Genomic DNA, 23,212 nt, shown 5'->3' on the forward strand with positions numbered 1-23,212 from the left:
AGAGTGGTCACCTACGTCTTTGAAATTGCTGTGTGCAATTGTTGTGTTCCTATTTTTGCGAAAACATATTCACTACTGTATCAAACTAACTGACATGGAGTTCAACAACCCTCCAAAGATAGGAGACTGTTTAAAATAGAGAGAGAGAAAGAAAAACAAACTGAACAGTATAAGTGTTGAAAAAGCAATTCAATATATTGATGAAATCATTCTATTCATTTGACTATGACAATGTAAATGTAAATGCTTTTTGCTCCTGTTCCCCTCCTTACTCCATTCTTTAATTCAATGTATTTTCTTTTATGTCTTCCACTCTTCCTTCACTTCCTCTCCCTCCCAAAGCATTGCTGGTATCATCTAGATAGAATTGTGTAAGGTTTTCTCTCACTGTTTTTTTTTCCCCCTTTTTGCTTATTGGACTGTGTGTTCTTATCAGCATTGAGAGCACAATGCTTGGTGTGATGGAAAGGTATTAGCCAAGCCGAGGTAGCTACATTGTCAGCACTTCTTCCTGCTCTGTCTCTGTTGCTCCCACTTCTTCTTCTCTGTTTCTCTCTCCGCTTCTTCTGCTCTTCTTATTTTTAGCTGGGGTTTTTTTGCTTTTTATTTTTTGGAGATATGTTTTGTAAGCAGTAAGGCAGTGAAAGCCATCACATCTTTACACCATCCGAAGCCAAAGTTTGGCAACGTATAATTAAATGCAGCTTTGTCATTTTAAATTCCCATGACACTTGTTATGGTAATACTTTTACTAAGTAATGCTATTTCGGAGATCCGGCCCTTTAGAAACATTGACAGAAGAGCCCAGGGCAAGCAAAATAAGCAACCAGACAATCAGAGAAGTTATCAACAAACTGAGAGTTATCTGATTTGGTAGTGACAAGCCGATGTTAGTTCTCTTCTCTTCTCTTCTCTTCTCTTCTCTTCTCTTCTCTTCTCTTCTGCTATTATGATCCTCAGCCCAGTAGGGGTGGGTGAAAACAATTTAGAGTTGTTTGAGGATCAGTTTGTGTTTATGGCTGCCATCTAGCGAGGTAGTTGTTCAAAGATTGTATATAATAAAGCAGTGCAAGTGCACACAGAAACACAGACTAAAGGAGCGCACAGCAAACAGCACAGAGCGAGGCAGAGAGTAGTTTCTCTAATACGATGATTGTATGTTTGTCCCCGCCAGTTGTCAGGCCACTGCATCACCCTACCACTGTAATGACAGCTTGTCATACTAAAGTGGCCCACCTTCTTTCAAAACACACAAAAAAGCATTTCTTTCTTCTTTCTTCCTTTCTTCCTTTCCTCCCCATGCCTCCACATATTCATCTTTTATGAGTAACTGTGCCTTCCTTCAAGTGAGAAATGAAAAAAAGAAATAGGCCTGAAAAGAGAGAGAAAATGACAGGGATCAACTTGGAAATGGATACAAGCAAAGGCGGTCATTTGTGTGTGTGTGTGTGTGTGTGTGTGTGTGTGTGTGTGTGTGTGTGTGTGTGTGTGTGTGTGTGCGTGTGTGCGTGCGTGTGTGTGTGTGCTGGTGTGGTCTCCCTCAATAAGAGACACCTAAATAGAATATTCAGTGTCTGCAAGAACTAAGCAGCGACTTTGGCCGCTTTAAAAATGGCCAGTTTTATAATTTGCATTACTGCTAAAATATAAACCTAAATAAATCCGCTCAACCTCATTTGCTAATCTTTTTTGTTTGTTTGTTTGTTTACTGTTGCATTAAAAAAACATTGGTACCATAGCCATTTCCCTAAAATTATACAAAATATACAAAAAATACATTAAATGCAGTAAGTTTGTTAGTGCAAAGTGATTATTTTATGCTATAAGATATACCGCTTCTTTTTTGCCGTACATGATACATAGTGCTGTTCAATATAGAGCAATCAGCTTATGTGCTAATTACTTGACTATATTTGTAACTGTGTAGGTTTCAATATCACGAGCATCAAAATCTTAAAGATGGCAAAAAGAGAATGACGTTAAAACCGTATTCTTTAACGGAACTGAGCAGAACCGTTAATACCAAAATGTGATTACTTTGCTTCCTTGTGTTTTACTGTTATCATCTCATAAAACACTGCTTACATCTTTAAGCCTTGTCTGAATAAAGGCAAAGAACGGCAAACACATTCGAGCTGTTTCCATTTTATTTACATTTCTTTAAACACCTAAAAACCTAAAGAATTGATTAAAAAGAGACCCAACCCCTTCTCTCTCTTCACACTCATCTGAAGAGCAGACAAGCACAATAAGACTGCTCTTTCAGCACTGAGCCATCGCTACATAGCACCATAATTATACTGATAACATACATACATAAATGCATTCAACCTCTCGCTCGGCACAGCGCACTGGCTGTGATTTCTTAATCTTCTTTCCTCTTCTCCTCTCCTCTGCATGCGTGTCTTCTTTTTTTATTCTTTTTTATTCCTCCCCCTTCGACTGCCATTATTTTTCATTTATAAGCACAGTTAGAGAGCGCGAGAGAGCACTGAGGGAAAAAACGACGAGATAGAGGGAAAAGGGGGAGAAGAAACTGGAATGGAGAACGGAAAGATAGATAGATGAGAATTTGAGAGAGAAGGAAAAAAGCGCCTGAGATCTTTTGGCACTTAAACTCTTTCGCTTAATGGTACTCAGAGGGATTGACGGTCAAAAGGAGGGGCCACAAAAGAGCATAAAGAGTGAGAAAGGAGAGATTAAATCATCACCATCACATCATCTACTTAAATGGTTCTACTCTCTTTTTCTGTCACCACTGTTTTTCATCCCATAGACACAGAACATAGACATCCTCTTGCGATCTCTTTCCTTTCCATTTACACTTTTTTCTGTACCACCTGATACTGTCTGTGCTTCTGCCTTTCCTTCTATATGTCTCCATAGACTCTCTTTCTATCCCTAATTTTCTCTTCCTTGATTTGTGTCCAAACCTTTCTCACAATGTCAGCCTCTTTCCAAACTGAAGGCCCAACTTAGCATCCGATAAATGGATTTATAGACACTGGTGAATACCGCAAACCCACGATAAATGGAGTCACTGAATTAAAAGAACCTCCAGCAAGGGTTTAATATATGATGAAAAAGGTGAAAAGGCCAAAGCAGTCTATATCATAAATGTCAATTCACATTTGAACGGGAAAATTTCAGGGGAAAAGAGTGTTTCCTACATTACAATGCGTTTGCAGGTTTTTTGCAGGCCTTCTTTCTGCATATCAGTCATGTTAAAGCTGAGATGCAAATTAAAAGAAAAGGTGTTGTTTGTCAGTAGACAATCATCAGTCACTGCAGTCCTGCAACTACTCTTTTTTCCCCATTCTGTCTGTCTTTTGCATTAGCTGTCTGCCTGTCTGCCTTTCTGTTTTCCTGTCTATATCCATTCTTCATTCCCCCACCTGAACAGCTCCCCATTCTCCAACCAGGCACTGTCTGTGTTTTATGGGTCCCTGTAGAACGGGGATCTTTTACAGGCCGACTGGACTTTAGAAGCCCCTCGTTTAGCAGCATCCTGCCTTAATTAAAAACCCCTTTTGTGCTTTCTGCCTTTAACAATGAAAGGGGAGAGAGAAAGGAGGGAGGGCAGGGTTAGAGAGACAGAGAGTAGTAATGCGTAGAGGAAGAGAAAGAGAGACAGTCAGAGATGGGAGTGAATAGAAAGTGATAGGGAGAGAGGCAGATAGATAGTAAGGTAGACAAAGGGAAGGATGGAGAGATATGGACAGAGAGAAGATAGCCGTTAATTACAACTGCCATTAACAAGACACCAGCCTCCTTAGGGAGTGGAAGAAGGAAAAGCAGGAGAGGAAGGAGGGAGATACGAAGGGAAGGAGAATGTAAGAATAGTACTACAGTGATAGTCTGGCTCTGATTAGTGAGTTTTATTTAATACATACAAAATATGCATACATTTATTGTTTTGCATCGCGCAGCTTTTAGTAACTTTTTAGACTGTAAGCTGTGCTTGAATATGACAATGTATGTCTCTTTGTGTATGTGCTGTCTTTGGGATGACTGAGCAGCAGAGGAGCTGCTTACTGATTACCTTCATGTAGAACACGCTGCTATTGACTGGAGGGTGACGGATGATCTTGGCCCCGTGGATGGGGATGTGTTTGTGGTACTCTAGATGCCGCTCCGCTACTCTCATGAATGTGGTTTTCCCCAATGAACCACAATATATTTGTGTCATTAAATATTGCTGAATATGACTTTACATTTCTCCCTTCCCCTATGCAGTGCCCCTAACTTTCCACACTCATGATTATCTTTCTTCATATTAACATTTTCCTGTAATGTTTTTTCCCCTCTTGTTCTGTCTCACTCTCTCAGGCTTCTCTGCAGAATGTCCAGTAAGGAGCGCCACCTTGAGTCCAGTTGTCCGTCCTCTTATATAAAGACTGAGCCGTCTAGTCCTGCCTCCCTGACTGATAGTCTAAACCATCACTCCCCTGGTGGCTCCAGCGACGCCTCAGGCTCATATTCGTCCACGATGAACGGTCACCCCAATGGCTTAGACTCCCCAAGCCTTTATGGCTCCAACGCAGGGACCCTAGGACCTGCTGGCGGCCCTGGATCAAAGCGTTATGAGGACTGTTCATCAACCATTGGGGAAGATTCACAAATTAAGTGCGAGTACATGTTGAATTCCATGCCCAAGAGGCTGTGTCTCGTGTGCGGGGACATTGCGTCAGGTTACCACTATGGAGTGGCATCCTGCGAGGCCTGCAAGGCCTTCTTCAAACGCACCATCCAAGGTTGGCTTCTATTTTAACTTTGTATCTACATTTGTCTTTGTTTCGCTTGTCTACATTTCACTCTACATCTTGCCTCTTGCTGTTTAAGCTCCACTATTTAGTTTATCTCGCTTGGTTTTGTTTTAATATTTTTATTAGTGGTTCAGTTCTTCCACCAGTTTTTTCATCAAAATCTGTGGTTGTGTATTGTTTAAGATTAGACTAGAATAGCTGCTTGTTTGTTTGTTTTTGTAAATCCATTTGACAGTGTCTTAAAGACAGCAGTAAATAATATAAATAATATATATTAATCAAAGATAAAGAAACTTTTTAAAAATGTAAAGACGTTAGTAGGTTGGCTACAGAGACAGCAAGGTCATATGTTTGAGGTAAGCATGATGCTCTCTATATTGACCTAAATGGTATCCTTAAAAAAGCTTTCACCTAAAAGTACCTAAAACCTTGATAAAAGTAAAGTGAATATTTATACTATTTTTAATAAAAGGAACAGACTAATCAAATTACACACACACTCAGACATGCACACACACCTGAACTAAATTCAGGACATATGATGAAAGCCTCAGGCCAGATGTAAACCCAGATTTTTTATAAGGTACGTCTCCCTCCTCCTCTGCTAAGTGAGCCACCAGGACACCCACATAGCCTATTTCCTCTTTCCCCTTCACCCATTCTCCCCATCACACACGTTCACATTTATACATCTATCTAGGTACATAAACCAACCCCCAAAATCTACACCCACTTTTTAACCTCAACCTTGACCTTTTCTTCACGAATAATTTTGGAGCAGTGTTTGCATTCCCAGATCTAGCTGCTCATACATCACAGGAAGCGGTTTAGCCATAAGCTTGTTGTCTGTGCGATAACGTAGCATCAGAGTCGGGTCACGAGTCATGTCTAAAGATCAAGAGTTCAGGGGTTGAAGAGAGAAAGGATAGAGAATAATCCACATGATGAGAGGAGTGCCAGGAATGAAGCACAGTATACTGTACAGGAAGATTAACAACTTGATTGATGATCTTTGTGTTGTGTTTTGTTTTGTTTTTTAATTTCACAGTAGAAATTTGATGATAGATAGATAGATAGATAGATAGATAGATAGATAGATAGATAGAAAGAAAGAAGGCGGTAAACTTTTGAAAACCTTTGTGTTAGTGTTATAATCCTTCATGATTTGCTCAAGTTTTTTAAAAATAACTAACAGGCCCCATCTGTCAGCAGGACAGCCCACTTGTCAGTCAGTCTGCTACTGCAATAAGCACACTACTAGTCAGCCAGCCATCATCGATCCATTGAGTCAGTCAGTCAGTCAGTCATATCAGACAGGATTCATCTATCTGCCTTTCCATCCATCCACCTATCTGTCGGTGCTTTCTTTTGCCTCTGATAAGCAGCTTTCCCAGTAAAGCCCCAGAGACAGAGAGAGACAGGAAGATGTGAGGGGGTGGAAGTCCTACATTCACAAGATGGTCACCACTACCTGGAAACGACCTGTATGTGTTTATTATAGGATGAGATCAGGACACGGTGCAGCCCTGACAAATAGATTAGAGCACACGCATGTGACGACAAAGGCAGAGACATGCATACACACACCTAAACTCACAGTCGCTCAGTCAAACAAAGACATCAACACGCATATAGCCATGGAATATTTATGTGAATAGGTTTAACCCTTAATTCATCTGTCACTGCGGTGGTGTCAAATAGTTGATGAACTCTGTCTCATGTCATTTATTGGTTTGTTAAAGGTTAGGATAGAACGCAGCTACAGATTAAGTACAATATCCCAGATAACATATAGATAATGATGCTGTTTTGACTGGAAAACCTAATTTTAGTGTGACATTAAATAGCTTGAAAGCAGTGATATGTCCCTTTCTCTTCTAATTTCACTGTTTTTTTGTTTTTTATATATTTGTAATACACCATTTTCAAACCTTAAAGGTTGAATAACTAACTACTTTAATTATCATTTTACCTTTTAAAATTGTAATGGTAATGTAATATTTTACCTTATTATTGTGCTATAGCACTACTTTCTTGGATCCAGTGGACCAGTTGGGTTATGATATTATCTTTGGCTACCACACACAGCAACTTATCCTCAGATACTGTGGATGTTCTGCTTCTGCGTGTGGGCTTCTGTTCATCCAAATGCAAGTTTATGTGCACGTCTGTGCACATATTCCTATGCATGGCTGTGTGTTAGTGTGTGCGTCCTGGCAGGAAAGCAGGGCCAGCCTCAGATGGGCAGCAGCAGACATATTGGTATGTTTCAACCCATTAGCCAATAAAACCGCAGGTAATCACCAAAAAAACACCTCCAGCTGGACAGGGAGGAGAGCATGGGGTGGGAGAGGAAAGGAGAAGAGCGGAGAGAAGAGGTACAGATAAACAATAAGTTGAGACAAGGAATGAGAGAAAAGGAGGAAAGGGGAGGGTGGACTGGGCACATGGATGTAGGAAGGAATTAGGGGTATGTGCGCGCTGGCACGTTTGTGCATGTGTGTGTCGCAGCGTGGAGGAAGTGGCTCTGGCAGCTGCTGTTTCTGTGGCGTCAGTCCAGCGACACCTGACAACCTGCATCTATCACTCCCTTATTGAGAGAGGGGGATAAAGGGGAGTGAAGAGGAGGGCAAAGTATGGAAAAGGGAGGTATAGGGCAATGAAATGGAAAGAGAGAGCCAACAAGAGTGGAAAAAGAAAGGCGGTGGAGAGCACGAAAGAGCAAGATGAAGAAGGGGATAGTGATGTTCACACAAAGAGCAGTCAAAATGTGCAGTAAAAATGTCAGGTGGGAGACTAAAGAGAAATCGTTAGGGTAGTATTAAGTAATACCCATATTGACTTAAAGATGTTTATTCAGTAGTAGACACATTTCTCAATAGTTCAGGAGGCATAAATACATATTTGTGTTTTCTTTTTTTAAATGAATATTGCAAAATCCATACTTTGTGCAGGAGTTGCATTGTGGTGAATTCAAATTTGACTGAGAACCCTTATCCATTTTTCAACTCTGCCTTCTACCCATATTTTCTGTTCCTTATTGTATAAAAAGCCAAAGTGCCAAGGCAAAAGGTATATGAGAAAGGGGGGTTATAGGTATCAGGCTAGGAGAGGCAAAAGAGATACAGCATAGGGGATGGCAAGCCAAAACACACAGTAACATTCACATTACATGATCGGTACAATAGTGATCAATTGTCATGCAGCAGGGTGGACATACCAACATCTCAAAAGAGATTGCAGGGGATTTAAGGCCCTCGTATATACCCCGTCATTCACATAAACACACACATACAAACTTGCCTTTTTTACACAGGAGCCTCCAAGACCCTCTCTGATCTAAGCTTACTCCTGTGCACTGTAAGACACATAAAGAGAGAAATAAAGGCATACCTGCACAGAGAGGAGTGAGATTCTGTTATAAACCTTTCAAATGTAATTCCTGCCCTATACACCTACTCTGATGCATATATGTATCTGAACATGGAAAGGGATTCAGCATACAGTGCATGTTTATTTATCACATGAGATGTAACAGACACATTTGAATGTGTATGAATTAGACTGATGTAAACTACATTTTGCATAAATATGTGTATTACTAAAGTCCACAGATTTTTTTTCTAGGTGTTGTTGCAGTCAGGTACTGTAATCTGAAGTCTCACAGATGTTTCTGTCTTGGCTGTCACTTTAATCAATAAATTATATGGGTTTTTGTTATTGCCTGTTAACACTTACCTTCACAGTAGCAATCAGCATGTGTAGCTGTTAACATTTTTCATCACAGTGAGGGTTTTAAATATTTATTCTTAATGCTGCCAGCTGTATAAGTGGCTCTTTGCTGCAGTTAACAATTTAGCAGCCCTTGCTAGTTTTCTTGAAATGGCAAGGCCCATTAATGCATTCAGATTCTGTTTCATTAGCACATTTAGCCTTAGTGTCCTTCTTAATTGCTGAATTATTCTACTCCTCATGTATCATCAGCATGTAAAGCTCGTGTATAAGCTAACTAGTCCCACATATAGTGTCCATTAGACTGTAAGGGTTCCCTCAGCATTTAGCATGTTTAGCCTTTACTTTAACTAACAAGGCCAATTAATGGGTGTCTTGTTACCCATTAAGAAGTGTTTGTGCATTTAGCGTTTTCCCAAGCTAAATAGCCCCTTAATCAGGCCAGTAATGAGAAAACATCCTCTCCACAGCAGCAGTCAATAGTAATCACTGTTTACTCTGTTTCAGTGGGAGATGTATTGGCTTGCTGGAATACTGTAGTTATCAGGTGGGCATTGGTGAAAGAGAAAGGGATATTTTTCTTTTCACATCCGAATGCAGGTCTTAATACTGATAAATAAACCTGAACATTGAAACAGGTTGGGCAATCTGTAACAATTCAAGCTGTTCCAACAAATCCATAACTATGTTTTGTTCTGAACTGGGAGTAAGTAAATAATTAAGTGGAGGAAATGAGCAGAAATGGAGCTGCAAATAAGAAGACTAACAAGTGGGAAGGAAAAAAATGAGAGGAAAATGGCCACAGGAGCCAAAAAAGATGTTAAAATGCCTCGTTTAGATGTACAGTATATTTTAGTAAAATTAAAAAGATATAAAAGGTATAAGGAAATAAAAGATAGGACAATATACTACTATAATACAGTACGTATGAGAAAGAGTAAAGTACCCACAGAAGTGCTATTAGACTCACTCAGAGTGATGTTTTGGTTGGCCTCGGTTGTGAAGTTAATAGACTTCGGTTAATAATCTTGCTTTCAACACTGCATCCAAGTGTCACCGCCTGTCCTGCTGCTAAGTCACGCAATCTTAGTTGACTTTATGGTCTCATGTAACGTAGACATATCACCTCTGTTAGTGCATACACAGATACACTTCTGTGTTTTTTAAACAGCAATACAGGTGGTGTTCCTGGCAACCAATTTTGTAGTAAAATAAAACAAACATTTTGAATAATTAATTGAAAAAACATTTTAAAAATGGGCAAAATTTTGGGCAGTTTAATAAACACTGGGAAACATTTGTCTCCTCGCCCATCTACAAGCCACTCTAAACCTTATTTTTCAGTAATGAAATCACTTGGTGCTCTCTATGACACTGCACACATATGACATTAGATTAGTTTGTGGCTAACACCCGTAATGCTAGCGTGAAAGCCTTCCTTCAAGTCTGTGCAGAACATGGTGATATATTCTTCCTGTCAAGTGCTTATATGCCACTTTAATCTGACACAGCCTACATATATCAGTACACTTTCTGGTCAAAATACTGCAGGTCTGTCAAAGGTCAAGACAGAGGTAGCTCAATCCATCCATCCATCTATTTTCTTAACTGGTTATCCAGCAAGGGTCAAAGGGATGCTGGAGAATATCCCAGGTGCTACAGGGCAAGATGCAGGGTACAACCAGGATAGTTTGCCAGTCATAAGGCTAGAACAGAGAGGCAGACAACCACCTACATTCCCATCCAAACCTATGGATAAATGAAAATCGACATGAAGAGAATATGCAAAGTCCACACAACCCTTCATGAATGCCAAAACTGGGAGCATTTTTGCTCTGAGGTTCTGTCCATAGTCATCATTTTATGGTTTGTTGTATTGCATACATGTGTCTGTGTGCTCTGTGTTTGTGCTGATGTGTCTATCTGAAATGAAACCTTTTTGTCTATCTTTCTCCAACATGTCTACGTGCCGCAGGCAACATTGAGTACAGCTGTCCAGCCACCAATGAGTGCGAGATCACCAAGAGGAGACGCAAGTCGTGCCAGGCCTGCCGCTTCATGAAGTGTCTGACTGTTGGCATGCTGAGGGAGGGTAAGGGAAAAGGTCTCTTCTTTATATTTTTCGGCTAAATGTGCTACATGTAGCATTTTAACGTCAATTAGGTATTCTGCATCTTAAGCAAACTTTCACATAACGTTGTATTAGCTTACTCATTTGTATGAACGTATTGAACAACGCTACATGCAACTTCTACATGATAATTGTGTGTGTGTGTGTGTGTGTGTGTGTGTGTGTGTGTGTGTGTGTGTGTGTGTGTGAGAATGCACGGTTGAGTTTAGTTTTAACATCTAAATTCACAAGTTACACTCAGAAATTTATAAGGGCATGTACACACGCAGACCAATTAACAACACTGTATACATGGCTTTTAATTTTGGTTTGCTCAAATAAAGATACAAATTTCAGGTTAACGGCGACGCTCAGCAGTTGTTCAGTGGTGTTGAAAGGTAAAAAAAACACAAGCGGTATTATCTGCCCCCACACCACTTTGATTAAATACACTCACTCTCTCATTTTCACACTCCCATGTTGCCTTTTGCCTCTTTCTCTCCCTCTTGTCTGCCCACCTCTGACCTTTTTACTCCCACTGCACTTCCAACGATGAAAGGAGAGAGAGGAGTGGCGAGTGTTAAAGAGAAAGACTGGGAGAGAGAAAGAGGGATAGAGGAAGGGGGAAGGTGCAAGAAACCGAGGGGAGGAGATGGGGAGGAGTGGGGAGAGAGATTGATTTATAGGAGCAGAGGAGAGGGACCAAGGGAGGATGAGAGGCAGGGGGAGGATGGTTGAATGAAGCAGAAAGCGTGTGAGAGAGAAAGAGTAGAAGAGAGGAGGGTCAAGGTTGTAATTGATGGGAGACCTGGCCTACGCCCCCTTCCCTACAGTGGTCGGGGAGCATGCCTGTGCCGACGCCTGCCAGCCCTTCCTCCATCCATTTCTGTCTTCATCTAGCCCTACTATTCTCCCGCTCATTATTACTGTACTCTTTCTGATGCTTTTTTAAATGTCTTATAGCCATTGTCCTTCATGTTTTTGTGCATCCTGTCGGGACCATACCCGCTGCTTTTTAATCAGTTCAGGTAAACTGTTATAGAAAGAAAACAAAAACATGACAGCACATTGAGCTTTCTATACACATTTTTTTGAATTTATTTACATCTTGACGTACTGGAGATTTTAAAAAGTATAAAAATATAGCTGTACACATAATGAAATCTTGAAAGACAAGAACCTTGTCATTATTGTATAAACACCCCAAAGGAAATATGAAATTCAGGAAACTTTTCACTGTGAGCTTCAGAATTATCCAGAAGTTTCTTTTTAGTGTAGAAGCGCTCGACTCTGCCGCTCTCTTTCTTCCACTCACACACACTCACAAAAGGAGACACACAAACACACACACTCCCAACAAGCTGCTGTCGTAGCGTTTGTTCTCCCAGTTGATCTGACGTAGGCAGAACCTATGTCTCATCTCCTGTTTTGTCTCGAGTATGTGTATGTGGCCACAAACACGCACACACACGTGTAATAGCATGTATTATTGGCAGTTTCACCAGTCTCGCAGTTTACACAGCTGAGGCTGCATCCTCCTGCTTTACAAAGAAACCACATTTCCCTCGTCTAAAAAAAGTCACACAAGGCAATTTATTTATATTAACATTTTGCTATTAATACAACAGTTTTAAGTAATTTTTTTTCATCTATAGTTTGTGTAAAAGTTGGAATCTAGGGAAAACAAAACCAGATGCACTGATGTGCTCTTAAGTCTCATAGATAACCACTTATTTTATTGTAAAGGAATGTGCTATATGTAGCCGAGGGATATTGTATCGGTGTTTTTCTGTCCCAAGCAGGGAAACAAATAGCTGCCTTTTGTTGCCTCTGCCTCCGTACTCTACACACATATATCATGCACACACACATCGGCCCACATATCTATACATCAACATGACAGACCACAGCCACCCCATTTGTTGTGCAATGTGTGAATTTAATACAGGGGTTTCTCGCTCTACATATGAATAAAGGTCATTTGGAAAATTGATACATCCATTTCCCCCTATTTCCATGTTTTAATTCCTTTTGAACCCTTGGGAAATTTGAAATGATCAACAGCTATATAAAAGAACTGAACATTTTCCTTCACCTTAGTTTTACTCTGCTGGAGGTGTTCTGTTAAAATATACAAATTATTGTCATTTTTAAAGAACTAGTAAATCTTGCTGATTTTCTCAAATTTTCCACTTTCCATTTTTTCCCCCTTGAATTTGGTCAAGATATTAAACGCATCATGACCCATACTTTGTCTGGAAAAATTTACTGAAAGGACTTTAAAGACTTAAAATATTAACCATGCAATATCAGGAAAAAAGTTGTGATTTCCTATTGCTAAACTATAAAAGAAAAGTTTTTTACTTTGTGAAACCTTGTGAATATTTCAACCTTTATGTTATTTCTTGTTTTCCTTCCAAAAATGTGAGTTCATTAAAGAGTTTTCTGCATAATGCACATATTTAGGTCTAGTAAGTCTTCTCAGCATTTCAGAGCATCAAAATTAATTAACATAATTAATCTACCCAGGTAAGCATCTTAATAAATCGGACAATGGATCTATTTCATATACAAAAAACACTAATTTAGGAGCATTGCCTACCATGTATCATACTGCCCTTCTGGCTGTAAGCAGTGTTACTGCAAAATTGCATAGATATAAATGGTAAGTGGCTAGATCAGTTAGTATCAGGGCTAACTATAGTTGTCAGGGGCTAGCTCACGGTAGAAAGGTGAAGATAAAGTGGTAAGGGTGGAGTGGGCAGGAAAACATGGAGTAGTGTGTGTCTTTCTGTGTGTGTGGATACTGTAGTTTACCCCTAAGGGCAAGATCAGCCTCAAATTAGCTTTGTCGCCCTGGGAGACAGAGAGGGTGAGATGAAGAGCAAGTGAGGCAGCAAGGAAGTGCGTGTGTTTGTCGGAGACTGAGAAAGAAGGAGAGAATAGGGGCCAGAGGGTCAGTAAACCAACTCTGAGTTGAGTTCTTTCTTTACATGTTCTCTTAAACACACACCTGATCATGTGAATACACTCCCACTTGTCCATGTAAAATATTGGATTTTCTCAGCCACCACTGTGAGGACAAGAGGAGGCGAGGAGTAAGCGAGCAGGGGATAAACTGAAGGAAGGAACAAATACAGGGCACCCACCCACCAATATGTAGCAGCTAATTTCTGGAGCAAGGCAATTAAATGGCCTGGTTACATTATGAGAACTACCCCTCTGGCAATGGCTGTCTGTCCATTTTTAATGAGGTCATAATGATGCGTCAGCTGAAGACCAAAAGGTCATGAGGCGGGACTTAAATCTGCCTAGAGAGAGGGGAGTGGTAGTGAGAGAACAAGGGTGTGATTGCAGGTAAAAAAAAATGTATAAAAATTAACATATTAAAATGAAAGAAGGTTGAAAGAGATTTTTAACAATCCCAGAAGGTTTTTTTTTTTATTTAATTAAATCTGCAAAAAAGCAACAGTAATTACAATGTTGCTGTCAGTTCTTACCCTCCGTGCTCAAATGGCAAGGCAAGACCGACTTAATGCATTCAATATCAGCAGTAATGCATAGAATGATCGTGAACAGCAAAACACAGATCAGACATTTGAACATGAAACGCTTTGGCAGAGACACACAACCCAGGAGCCAGCAATATTCAGTAGGCGTGCATACTGTACATATGCTCATACTGACAGATTTGCTCTCTTACAACAGCAGCTTTGATGATGCCACGTCTGATGAATCGTGGTTAAACAGACAGAATGTGTTGAATCCAAAACCAAAGCCTCCATTTCTATAATGCCATTAACGGCCAGCTGGATTCAGATGGTGGACTACTAGAGGGACAAGTCCACGGACTGCAAATATAAACCTTGGCATAATGCCCCACACATGCACATATATACACACACATTAACAATCTGTGCCAACTTTGGCCATGCTCCCCACGGCCCCTAAGACCTAATGAGGGAGATCGGGTGGAAGGCCCCAGTCTGTGAGGGTGTGTTTGGTGTGGGTATATGCAGCTGGTGTAGTGTGCATCATAACTCCCCTCACAGCTCAGTGATCTTGACTGCTGCTGTCCAATTTCATCACTCGACACATATGCATTTATACACACTGTGCTGAAAACAATTGGCTGATAAACATATAAAGATCATTTCTTAAAAAAAAAAAAAAAGACTCGTTCCTTGAAAGATGCGAGTTATTAAAGGTTAAAAAATGATGAAATGACCAGGAGCAGTTTAAGGGTCAGTGAATAAACAGGATCGTAGAAGAAGCTGAAAAAAACAATATAAAGGATGCAGAGTGGGTGATGGAGAGAGGGAATGAGACAAGAAGAGAGGGGAAACAAAGGAGGAGAGCGCCAGACAACTGGTGGCGTCTGGTGTTCCCCTTGGGAAACTTGTAGCTAAATCTGGCCCTGTAGCATCTGTCCTGCATGAGTGTGTGCGAGCCCGTGTGTGTGCAAATGGCATCTAGTTGCATCCCAGCTAGAAAGGAGCGATAATGGAGATGGTGTGACGAGAGATCTGTCTAAGTGGTCCACTTTCTCTCACGTACACTTTCTTTTTGAGGAGAGGGGAAGAGAGGAGACCTTTGACCTTTGTCAAACCCTTCATTGGCATCATTTTTTGCCAGCAAACATAACTAAAACAAAACTTTAACATATGTACGATTTTAGCCCAACCCACTACCCAAAACCCTCAAGAAGAAATACACAAAAATAAATAAATGAATAAATACATACCTACATTCAGTGGAATAATAAAAATGCAAAAGTCAGATAATATGCCATTACATTGCAAAGGACACCAGTTACATTGGACATTAATGACTCCCCAAACAGAAACAAAATCTTCAGTGTCAGATAACATTTTATGATACACAAATTTTTATTTTTTTTTATTTATTTTTTTATTTTTACAGATCCTATCACTTTGATCTGATCTTCACATCAGCTCATGCTTGATGCTCATGCATGCCTGACCTATTAGAAGGTTAATCAGATACATCTTGGCTATGTCACAAAGTACTTTGGATTAAAAAAAAAAAAGAAAAAAAGACTGTCTTTTAAAATGATCCTTGAACCAGCAGTAGATGCTTCTTCATATAGTGCCAGTTTCTGTCCAAAAATGCTGATGTCCTTTTGGCCAGTTATAAAAAGTGTCACATCATCAGCATATAGCTGACAAGCTCACTGTGATTATTACTTCATTCGCAAAGGTCAACTCTGGACATCCCTGCCTGATGCCTCTTTGAATAGGGACAGGTCGGCTAAGTCCTTCCCCCACTTTTACAATAACAGTGGTGCCTGAATACAACAACCTGATCCAAATAGTCAAAGTTTTGCCAGAACTAAAGACCTCTAATATTCTAAATAAATAATAATGATCAACTCTGTGAAATGCCTTTTCCTGATCCTGGAGTTTAAACAAATCAAAAATGTCTTAATTTTCTGGATTTCTCAAATCCAAAAAATCCACATCAAATTATTCATAATAATCCATTTAGGAAATGATGTTTAATTGACATGATTGACGTGTAATCTTTAAGTGTGTTACATAAACACATTTAACACAAATTTTACAGTCTGTACATCAGAGTTAATCTCATCTGCAGTTCTTTAGCTAGTCGAGACCTCTTTTTTGGGTAGCAATGTCAGAGCTGCCCTTGACTGCAGCTCGGTCTAAACAGTCTATCAGAACTTCTTATAGCTCCTTTTTCCAGCATAGTCTAGAATTTCTTCTGAAATTTGTCAGGAAGCCCATCAACCTGAGATGAACCTCAAGTTCATCAAAAGAAATGGTGGTCCCCTGGAAAGCAGCAACCTGCCTAAAGCCTTCCGTCCATTATCCCAAGGCCTGTTACCCAGATCTCCAAGCTTCCGCTGTATTCTTGTTGAGTTATGAGCATAAACATTTGTGAGTAAAAATGTCTTATCCGTTGAATGTACTTTCGTTACTTTCACCACTTGGGTCCTACCCTACTCCGCTTCACACATTGAAGCATTTATTAAAATGAAGAAAATAAAACTGCTACAGCCCACACTAAGATTAGTGCCATAACTAAGAAAACACTGCCCCCTCAAACCAATTCCTCCTTCAGCTTCATTATCTAATACGCTGTGTTTCCTCTAAAGGATCATATCATTGTTTTTATTTCCACTAAGCTCGGCTGTTACTGCTCGCCTTTCTCTATCCTTGCTCCCATTGATGTTTAATGTTCCCATTCTTAAAACATTCATAACAAGCAGAAAGAAGAAAAAGAGGATAGTGAAATGCTTCCAAGAGAACACCACTTTCTGTGCTCAGGACTTTTTGCTGTACTTTTCTTCAATTTTTCCTCCTCAATTTAGTCACTATCTTTTTCAGATTTAACCTTTTTTTTTGGTTTGTTCAGCTGTTCACAACAAACCACTCTCCTTATCTTTGGAAGAGATTTAATAAATCAATCAACATCTGGAAAAAGTCTAGCTTTGACAGACTGTCTGCCAAAGATTTCATTGAAAAAGCAGTTGATATCCTGTAACAAATGTGTGACTGCTCATCCATCAGATACAATGTTGGAAACATGTTGTCTTCCTCATTTTCAACATTCAAAAAGGATGCAGTTATACCTCGATTCTGAGGCACACCTGTCATTGCTAATCTCTGGCTATCACCTTGATTTTCTTCCACTGCTCCTCTCTTGCATTTCATCTCATATGTCTGTTTTCAGTGTGTGGGGGTCCTTTGTGCAGACACGAATAGCATTTGTGTCCAATGTCATACTATACATAACATTTCATACTGGCAAAGCTTTCATAAACCGGCATTTTAATAATTGACTTTGAAAGATACCTCCTGAGTCTGGAAAAGAGGCATTCAGGTAGATGTCTCAGAAGAGACTGAATGCGCTGTAGTCTGACGTCTTTGCAGTGGAATGAAACTGTTCTAAAGCCACCAGCGAACTTTCCAAAGTGGGTCAGCTCTTTTTCCAGCAGTTCATTAGGGATGACACCAGAGACGGTAATTTGTGTTGAAGGCAAAAATAACGGTGGAACAAATCACTGAAGATAAATTTTTCCTACGTTCAAGGACGGCATGTAAAGAAAATTTGTAAAAAAGACACATTCCAAATGTCCCAAAATCACTCAGCAGCTTGTTTATTTTATTATCCAACAGTCAAAGATATTTATTTATGTAAGAGGAATATTAGTGACAGAAGATGAGAACACAGCCTTAAAAAGCAAAAATAAAGCCACGTTTTAAGGATCCCACTCGAGCTCACGCACGCTCACAGATTCACACACCAGTGACAGCCACCTGCCCACTGCCTTGGGCAATGCTCTTCTGATCTGTTCTGGTCGAAACAAACATCACCGCACACACTTTTCTCCCAATTTTCATCACGTCCATTTCGCTTCTTTATTTTTATTTCTTACATTTTTTTGTTTTTTTTATTTGAGCTACATAACCTGATTTTCTGATTTTCTGATGTTGAAGCATTGGAACAGCAGTTACATGACTTTGTAACTTTGTAACTTTGTAACCCAATTGTATTGAACACATAGGGACAATCTTGGATGTCATTTCATCAACACTGCAGTTTAAAACACACAATAGGTCAGAGTCAGGGAGAAGGTGTTCAGCTTTTTTACAGCTTTAAAATTACTACCACTTCTATCATTCTATACTGTCCTCGTCCAGTTTCCTTGTGTCTTGACTTTTTCAGCGTTCCTCCATTTTCTTTTCTTTTTTTGTGATGCCTCTTTCTCTTTCTCAACCAAAATCCAGATATTTTATTTGTCTACCTACTCCTCTCTTCACTTTGTTCCATACCTCTCACTTCTTTTCCTTCTTTCATTCTCTTATCATGACATTGATCATCTGAAATCAATCCACATTGTGTTTTTCTGTCCACCCTCTTTTGTTTTTTCCTCTGTCTTTCTCTTGCATGCACACTTAGATGTCAAAGGCATTTGGCTCGTAATCCTTCAACTGTTCAAGAACACGCACACATTCGCTGACACAGAGTGACGCCAGTGCAGTGTAAAAATCTATGCTGATGTGATCAGTGCAGATCGTGCTATTGACAGACAGCAATATTCCCACGATAGGAATGATTCACCTTCATCACTGTCACAGAGTCAGTCAGTTGGGTGTGTATATGAATGTGCACAGACTATGACAAAAGTGGTATAATCAAGGCATGTAGCTTAACCTACTGTATTTTGAAAAGGTAAATATGCAGTATTAATTGCGCAGTTTCATGTGCATCTGACATTCATAACAAAAATGTTTTGTGATGCAAAACAAATTGTGGTATTTGTTAGATACTTGTTTGTGTGTTTGAGTGAAAAGTTGTCTAGCTGGGACTTACTCTCTCCTTCTCCTATAATTTCATAGCCTGTAAACTACTTTCTTCCCTCTGTTCCCCCTTTGCTACACTATTTTGTAATAATCGCTTAATGTGTTTTAGCATTTATTTATTCAAACTCAATTTTTCCCAATTCCCATTTTACTGTTACTGTTCTTCCATGCCCTTGCCCTTTTTTTTCTATATGCATTAATTCTTTTTCTGATCGCTAAATTTACGTTCCCGTTGCCTTTTTCCCTCTTCCCTCTCTACTCGTTTCTTCTTTCCGCTCTCCACATTCCTTTCCTCCTCTCCCCTCTTGCCCATTCTTTATGATTTGAAGGCTCATTTGTTAAAAGGAGGTAGCCCACTCTCACTCTTCCCCTAGCTTCCTCTTGTCTCTTTTTTGTGGGCTTTGGAAATATAATTTTCAATTTTTAATTTGATTCATTTAGATTTGATCATTAATCAGTGCTGAGAGAGAGTTAATTTGGTGGAAAATAGATGAGGTAGTTAGAGAGGGCTCTTTATGAAGTGAGCTTAGCCCAGCACTGGGTCTTTTAGGTATATGGGAAAGAGAAAGAGTAAAATTAAGAGTCTGCATGTAAGAGTTTATATTATGTACAAGAGAAAAAAGCCTCAGTGTAACTGAAAGTAGTTTGAAAGTGTGACAAGACTAGCAGTTTCTCCCAGCCTCTGTTACATTCAACTTTTCTGGTTTACAGCACATCAGACAAATTGCAAACAAATTACATAAGAAATTAGTATCTGAACTTACAACCTAATGTTGGTTTATATAAAAATACAACATACTGTGATGTAAATACATTCGCAAAGCAACATACCACATGTGAGTATCTGCCCTTCTCAGCTGATGAATTACATTTTTATGTAAAAAACAAAAGAACAAGACAAAAACAACAATACTAAATACAGAAAAAGTACTTAATCTTAGAATCTAACTGCACCGTGTAATAGCACTATCTGGGCAGAAATTAATAAAGCTTATTGCTTTTTGTTACTGTCCTTGACAGGGAAGGACACGATTGACCTGGAAACTGCCTTAGTTAGTTTAACTGCTCCCATGAGTAACATAACATTCAGTTTTCTTCTGCTTTAATATTATGCTGCTTTCTTACAGTATATTACTAGCATGGCTAGTTATACCATAGTTATGTATTTTGTGGTGGTTTGCACAGTGTCTTTGTGCACTGCGGAACAAGCAGAAGTTACAGGTGTTTCATAAATACACACAGAGACACGTGAAACATTTTCCCCAAATCTTTTTTTTTTTTGACAGAACCACAACATTTGTGTTAGTCTGTTTCAATATGTCACTATATTATGAATCTGTAATCTCGAAGCTTTAAATCACTGACATGCTTCTTTTAAGCTATGTCCCATTTGTTTCATTTAGTCAATAATTTTCTCTCATCCTAACACTTACCTTTTTCCTGCCCTCTGTTTCTATCAGCCCCCATTTATTTTTTCATTTTTTGGCCAACCACTGATGCAGGTAGCAGCTGAAAAAGCTGCTTGTCTGGACTTACCTAAACACAACATAGATGTGTGGGTTAGCGAGGTGTAGACATTGTATAAGTGTGTATGTGCTAGAAAAAGCAAAGAGTGGGTGTGTGAGTGGTTTGTACCCCCTGGTGTTAAGAGTCTCTTGACCGTTTGCTGACACTGGCCCCCCCACTGTACCTGGACTGTCAGCCCTTCTGTCTACCTGTCCCTGTCTCAGGCATTTTCACACATACACACAGATGCATGTAATGTTCAGTTCACTGGTTTGACTACTGCCTGAGCTCATTACGAATTTTTAAATGAATATATTTCCATGTGCACTCATGCCAACATGACATATTTGGAATAAAGGTAGTCTTCAAAACGTTCAAATAAACAAACTCATATAAAACAGGAGAACATATCGACTTACAATCCCTGACATTTTTCTCCTGCTGCCAATAGAAGTCTTTCTGTTAAATCTCTTGAGGTTTGTTGTCATGAATGTGGTCAGCACATTTTTTAGAGGATTTAAACGTCTCTATGTGAGCAAATCTCTCTCTTGCTTTCACACGCCTATTGCTTTCCTTTCCATCATCCATCCTTTTTCTCTCCAACTTCTTGGATGGATGGATAGATGCACAAAACTGAAAGACTGTCAGAAAAATGTGTTTAACGTTATTTACCTAATTTACATGCTTTCACTATACAGTTCAGTCTCTTTTCTAATACTTTGCAGTTTCCCCTGCTCTCTGTTCACCCTCAACATAATATGGTTTGGTATATCACAGCATCCAGTATATTTTATGGTGCTAGTGTGCGCTAATGTTTAAAATAAGCCAAAGCCTTTAAAATTGTGAGTTTAATTCATTGTATAAAAGTCTGATTACTAATTTAATATCTAAAAGATGAGATACACATGGTGGGCCTCATTCTGCAGCCATTCTAGTAATTAATTTTGTATCTCCTCCTAAAGTTACTAATTTTATTGCTTAATAGCAGAAGCCTAGACTCATCTAAAGATTTGGCATCCTCTTAAACCCTCTTATCCTTTCCTTTCCTTTCTTCTCCTCTCCTTTCCTCTTCTCTCCTCCTCCAGGGTACATGACACCTCTGTCTTTCTTATCCATCTTTAAGTGGTAACCACGGTAACATCCAATCCCCTGAGAGATAGGTCTAATTAAATTAGGACTCCTTTGTGTCAATTAATTAACGAGACAGAGAGGGAGACAGCAATAGAGAGACCAAGATTGGGCAAGAGACAGTAAAAGAGTCGGAAAGCCAGAGAGTCAAAGTGAGCAAGAGGGGCCTTCTACTCAAATGGCTTCTATAAATTAGTCTTGTTGTAGAAGAAAAGGAGAAAAAGTGAGTTTAGCAAGCCTAAGAATAACAAAAGAGTGAATACTTAACACGTACATACATACAGACCCAGCCTTGTAAATCAAAGATCCATCTCCCTCCTCCTTTTACTATCTGCTTGCATAGAAGGCGATGCGAGTCTCATTTTTCTTGCCATCATTAACTACTCAAAGAGATTAAAATCTGTCTTTATTTTTTGTGTAATGTACACTATATTGATACATACTTCTCTCTGTCATTTCTCACAGGTGTTCGTCTGGACAGGGTTCGCGGTGGAAGACAGAAGTACAAACGCCGGATAGATGCAGACAACAGCCCGTACCTGAATCCACAGCTGGCTCTGCCCCCCAAGAAGCCATGTAAGAAAACACACATGCAAAAAAACACACATGCTCTGACTACAAACAGCATGTAAGATGGTGCTTTTCTCTACAAAGTTGACGTGGGATTTTCAAGGACACATGCGTGCTGACTTTAACAACTAGATGTGCAGAGGATCTGATGTCGTGTGTGGAAGAAACTACAAAATGACGGGCAACTGACTGCACACAAAATAATTTTCAACAAAATATCGTATTACCTTAGTAGACAGTGCTCAAGCAATAACCAGTTTCTGTCCTAATGGAAACAGTTGGCCAGTAAAAACATTTCAACTTACACACACACATAAACAGAAACACAGTAGTGAGAAGCCCATCTGTTTGGGACCATGTTTATCTCCCTGTTTCTGCTGCTACCAGTTTGGGATCATAACATTTTATATGTGTAATATTTCACCATAAAGGTATTCATTTAGCACCAGTTGGATTGGCTGCAGTTTTTTAAAGAATAAAACCGCAGCCAAAGCCTGATGAGTAAAAATTAACAAGGGAAAGAGTGACTGAGAGTGACAGAGAGACAGGTAGAGACAGAGAGGGAGAAAGACCGAGTCTAAACAAGGCCGTTTCTCAGAGAGAGAGGAGGGAAGAGGGGTGAGAGAAAAGGAGGGAGGGAGACCAGCCAGAGCCCTAATCCGGATTAAATCCAATCTGGCAACCGCATCAAACTAGAGTTAGCTCTCTAGCTAACCGTCTGCCTCCACACACACGTCACACACACACACACCCATATGCAGTGCAGATTGAGCAGTGTTTAGCAGCTTGGTCCCCAAAGCCCATTTTGCTTAAAGCTGGAGCATATTCTGGTTTAGGCCAATATGCTGAATGGCTGCACAACAGCTTACTGGGACTTTTGCACTACTAATCATTGAAATGATGGGATAAAGTGAATATGTGTACACTATGTGTGTGTGTTTGTACTGTGTGTGTTTGCTTACACAAAGCACCTGTGAGCTATCTGAAGGCCTTCCTTGGCAGGCTATTTAATTTAAAATTATATTTAACTCTTTTTAGTCTTGTTAAACTAT

The 23,212-nt window shown here is 39.6% G+C and overlaps 1 protein-coding gene across 7 annotated transcripts in view; it reads left to right on the forward strand.

Moving 5' to 3' along the window:
- Positions 1-23,212, forward strand: part of esrrga (estrogen-related receptor gamma a) — a 180,353-nt gene that overhangs the window by 124,764 nt on the left and 32,377 nt on the right. For 5 of the 7 annotated variants that reach the window (XM_086282193.1, XM_086282046.1, XM_086282116.1 and 2 more), the window contains 3 exons: positions 4,330-4,754; positions 10,474-10,602; positions 22,056-22,166. In XM_086282193.1, the coding sequence (XP_086138319.1) occupies positions 4,330-4,754; positions 10,474-10,602; positions 22,056-22,166 (665 nt within the window). The remainder of the gene's footprint in view (positions 1-4,329; positions 4,755-10,473; positions 10,603-22,055; positions 22,167-23,212) is intronic. The other 2 variants (XM_086281793.1, XM_086281956.1) reach the window with 1 other exon arrangement.

Source organism: Aulonocara sp. 'chitande type north' Nkhata Bay, linkage group LG1 (genome assembly GCF_057382095.1).
Source record: "Aulonocara sp. 'chitande type north' Nkhata Bay isolate Kocher_YH1m ecotype deep benthic linkage group LG1, A_spYH_male_GT1.1, whole genome shotgun sequence".
NCBI classification, from domain to species: Eukaryota; Metazoa; Chordata; class Actinopteri; order Cichliformes; family Cichlidae; genus Aulonocara; species Aulonocara sp. 'chitande type north' Nkhata Bay.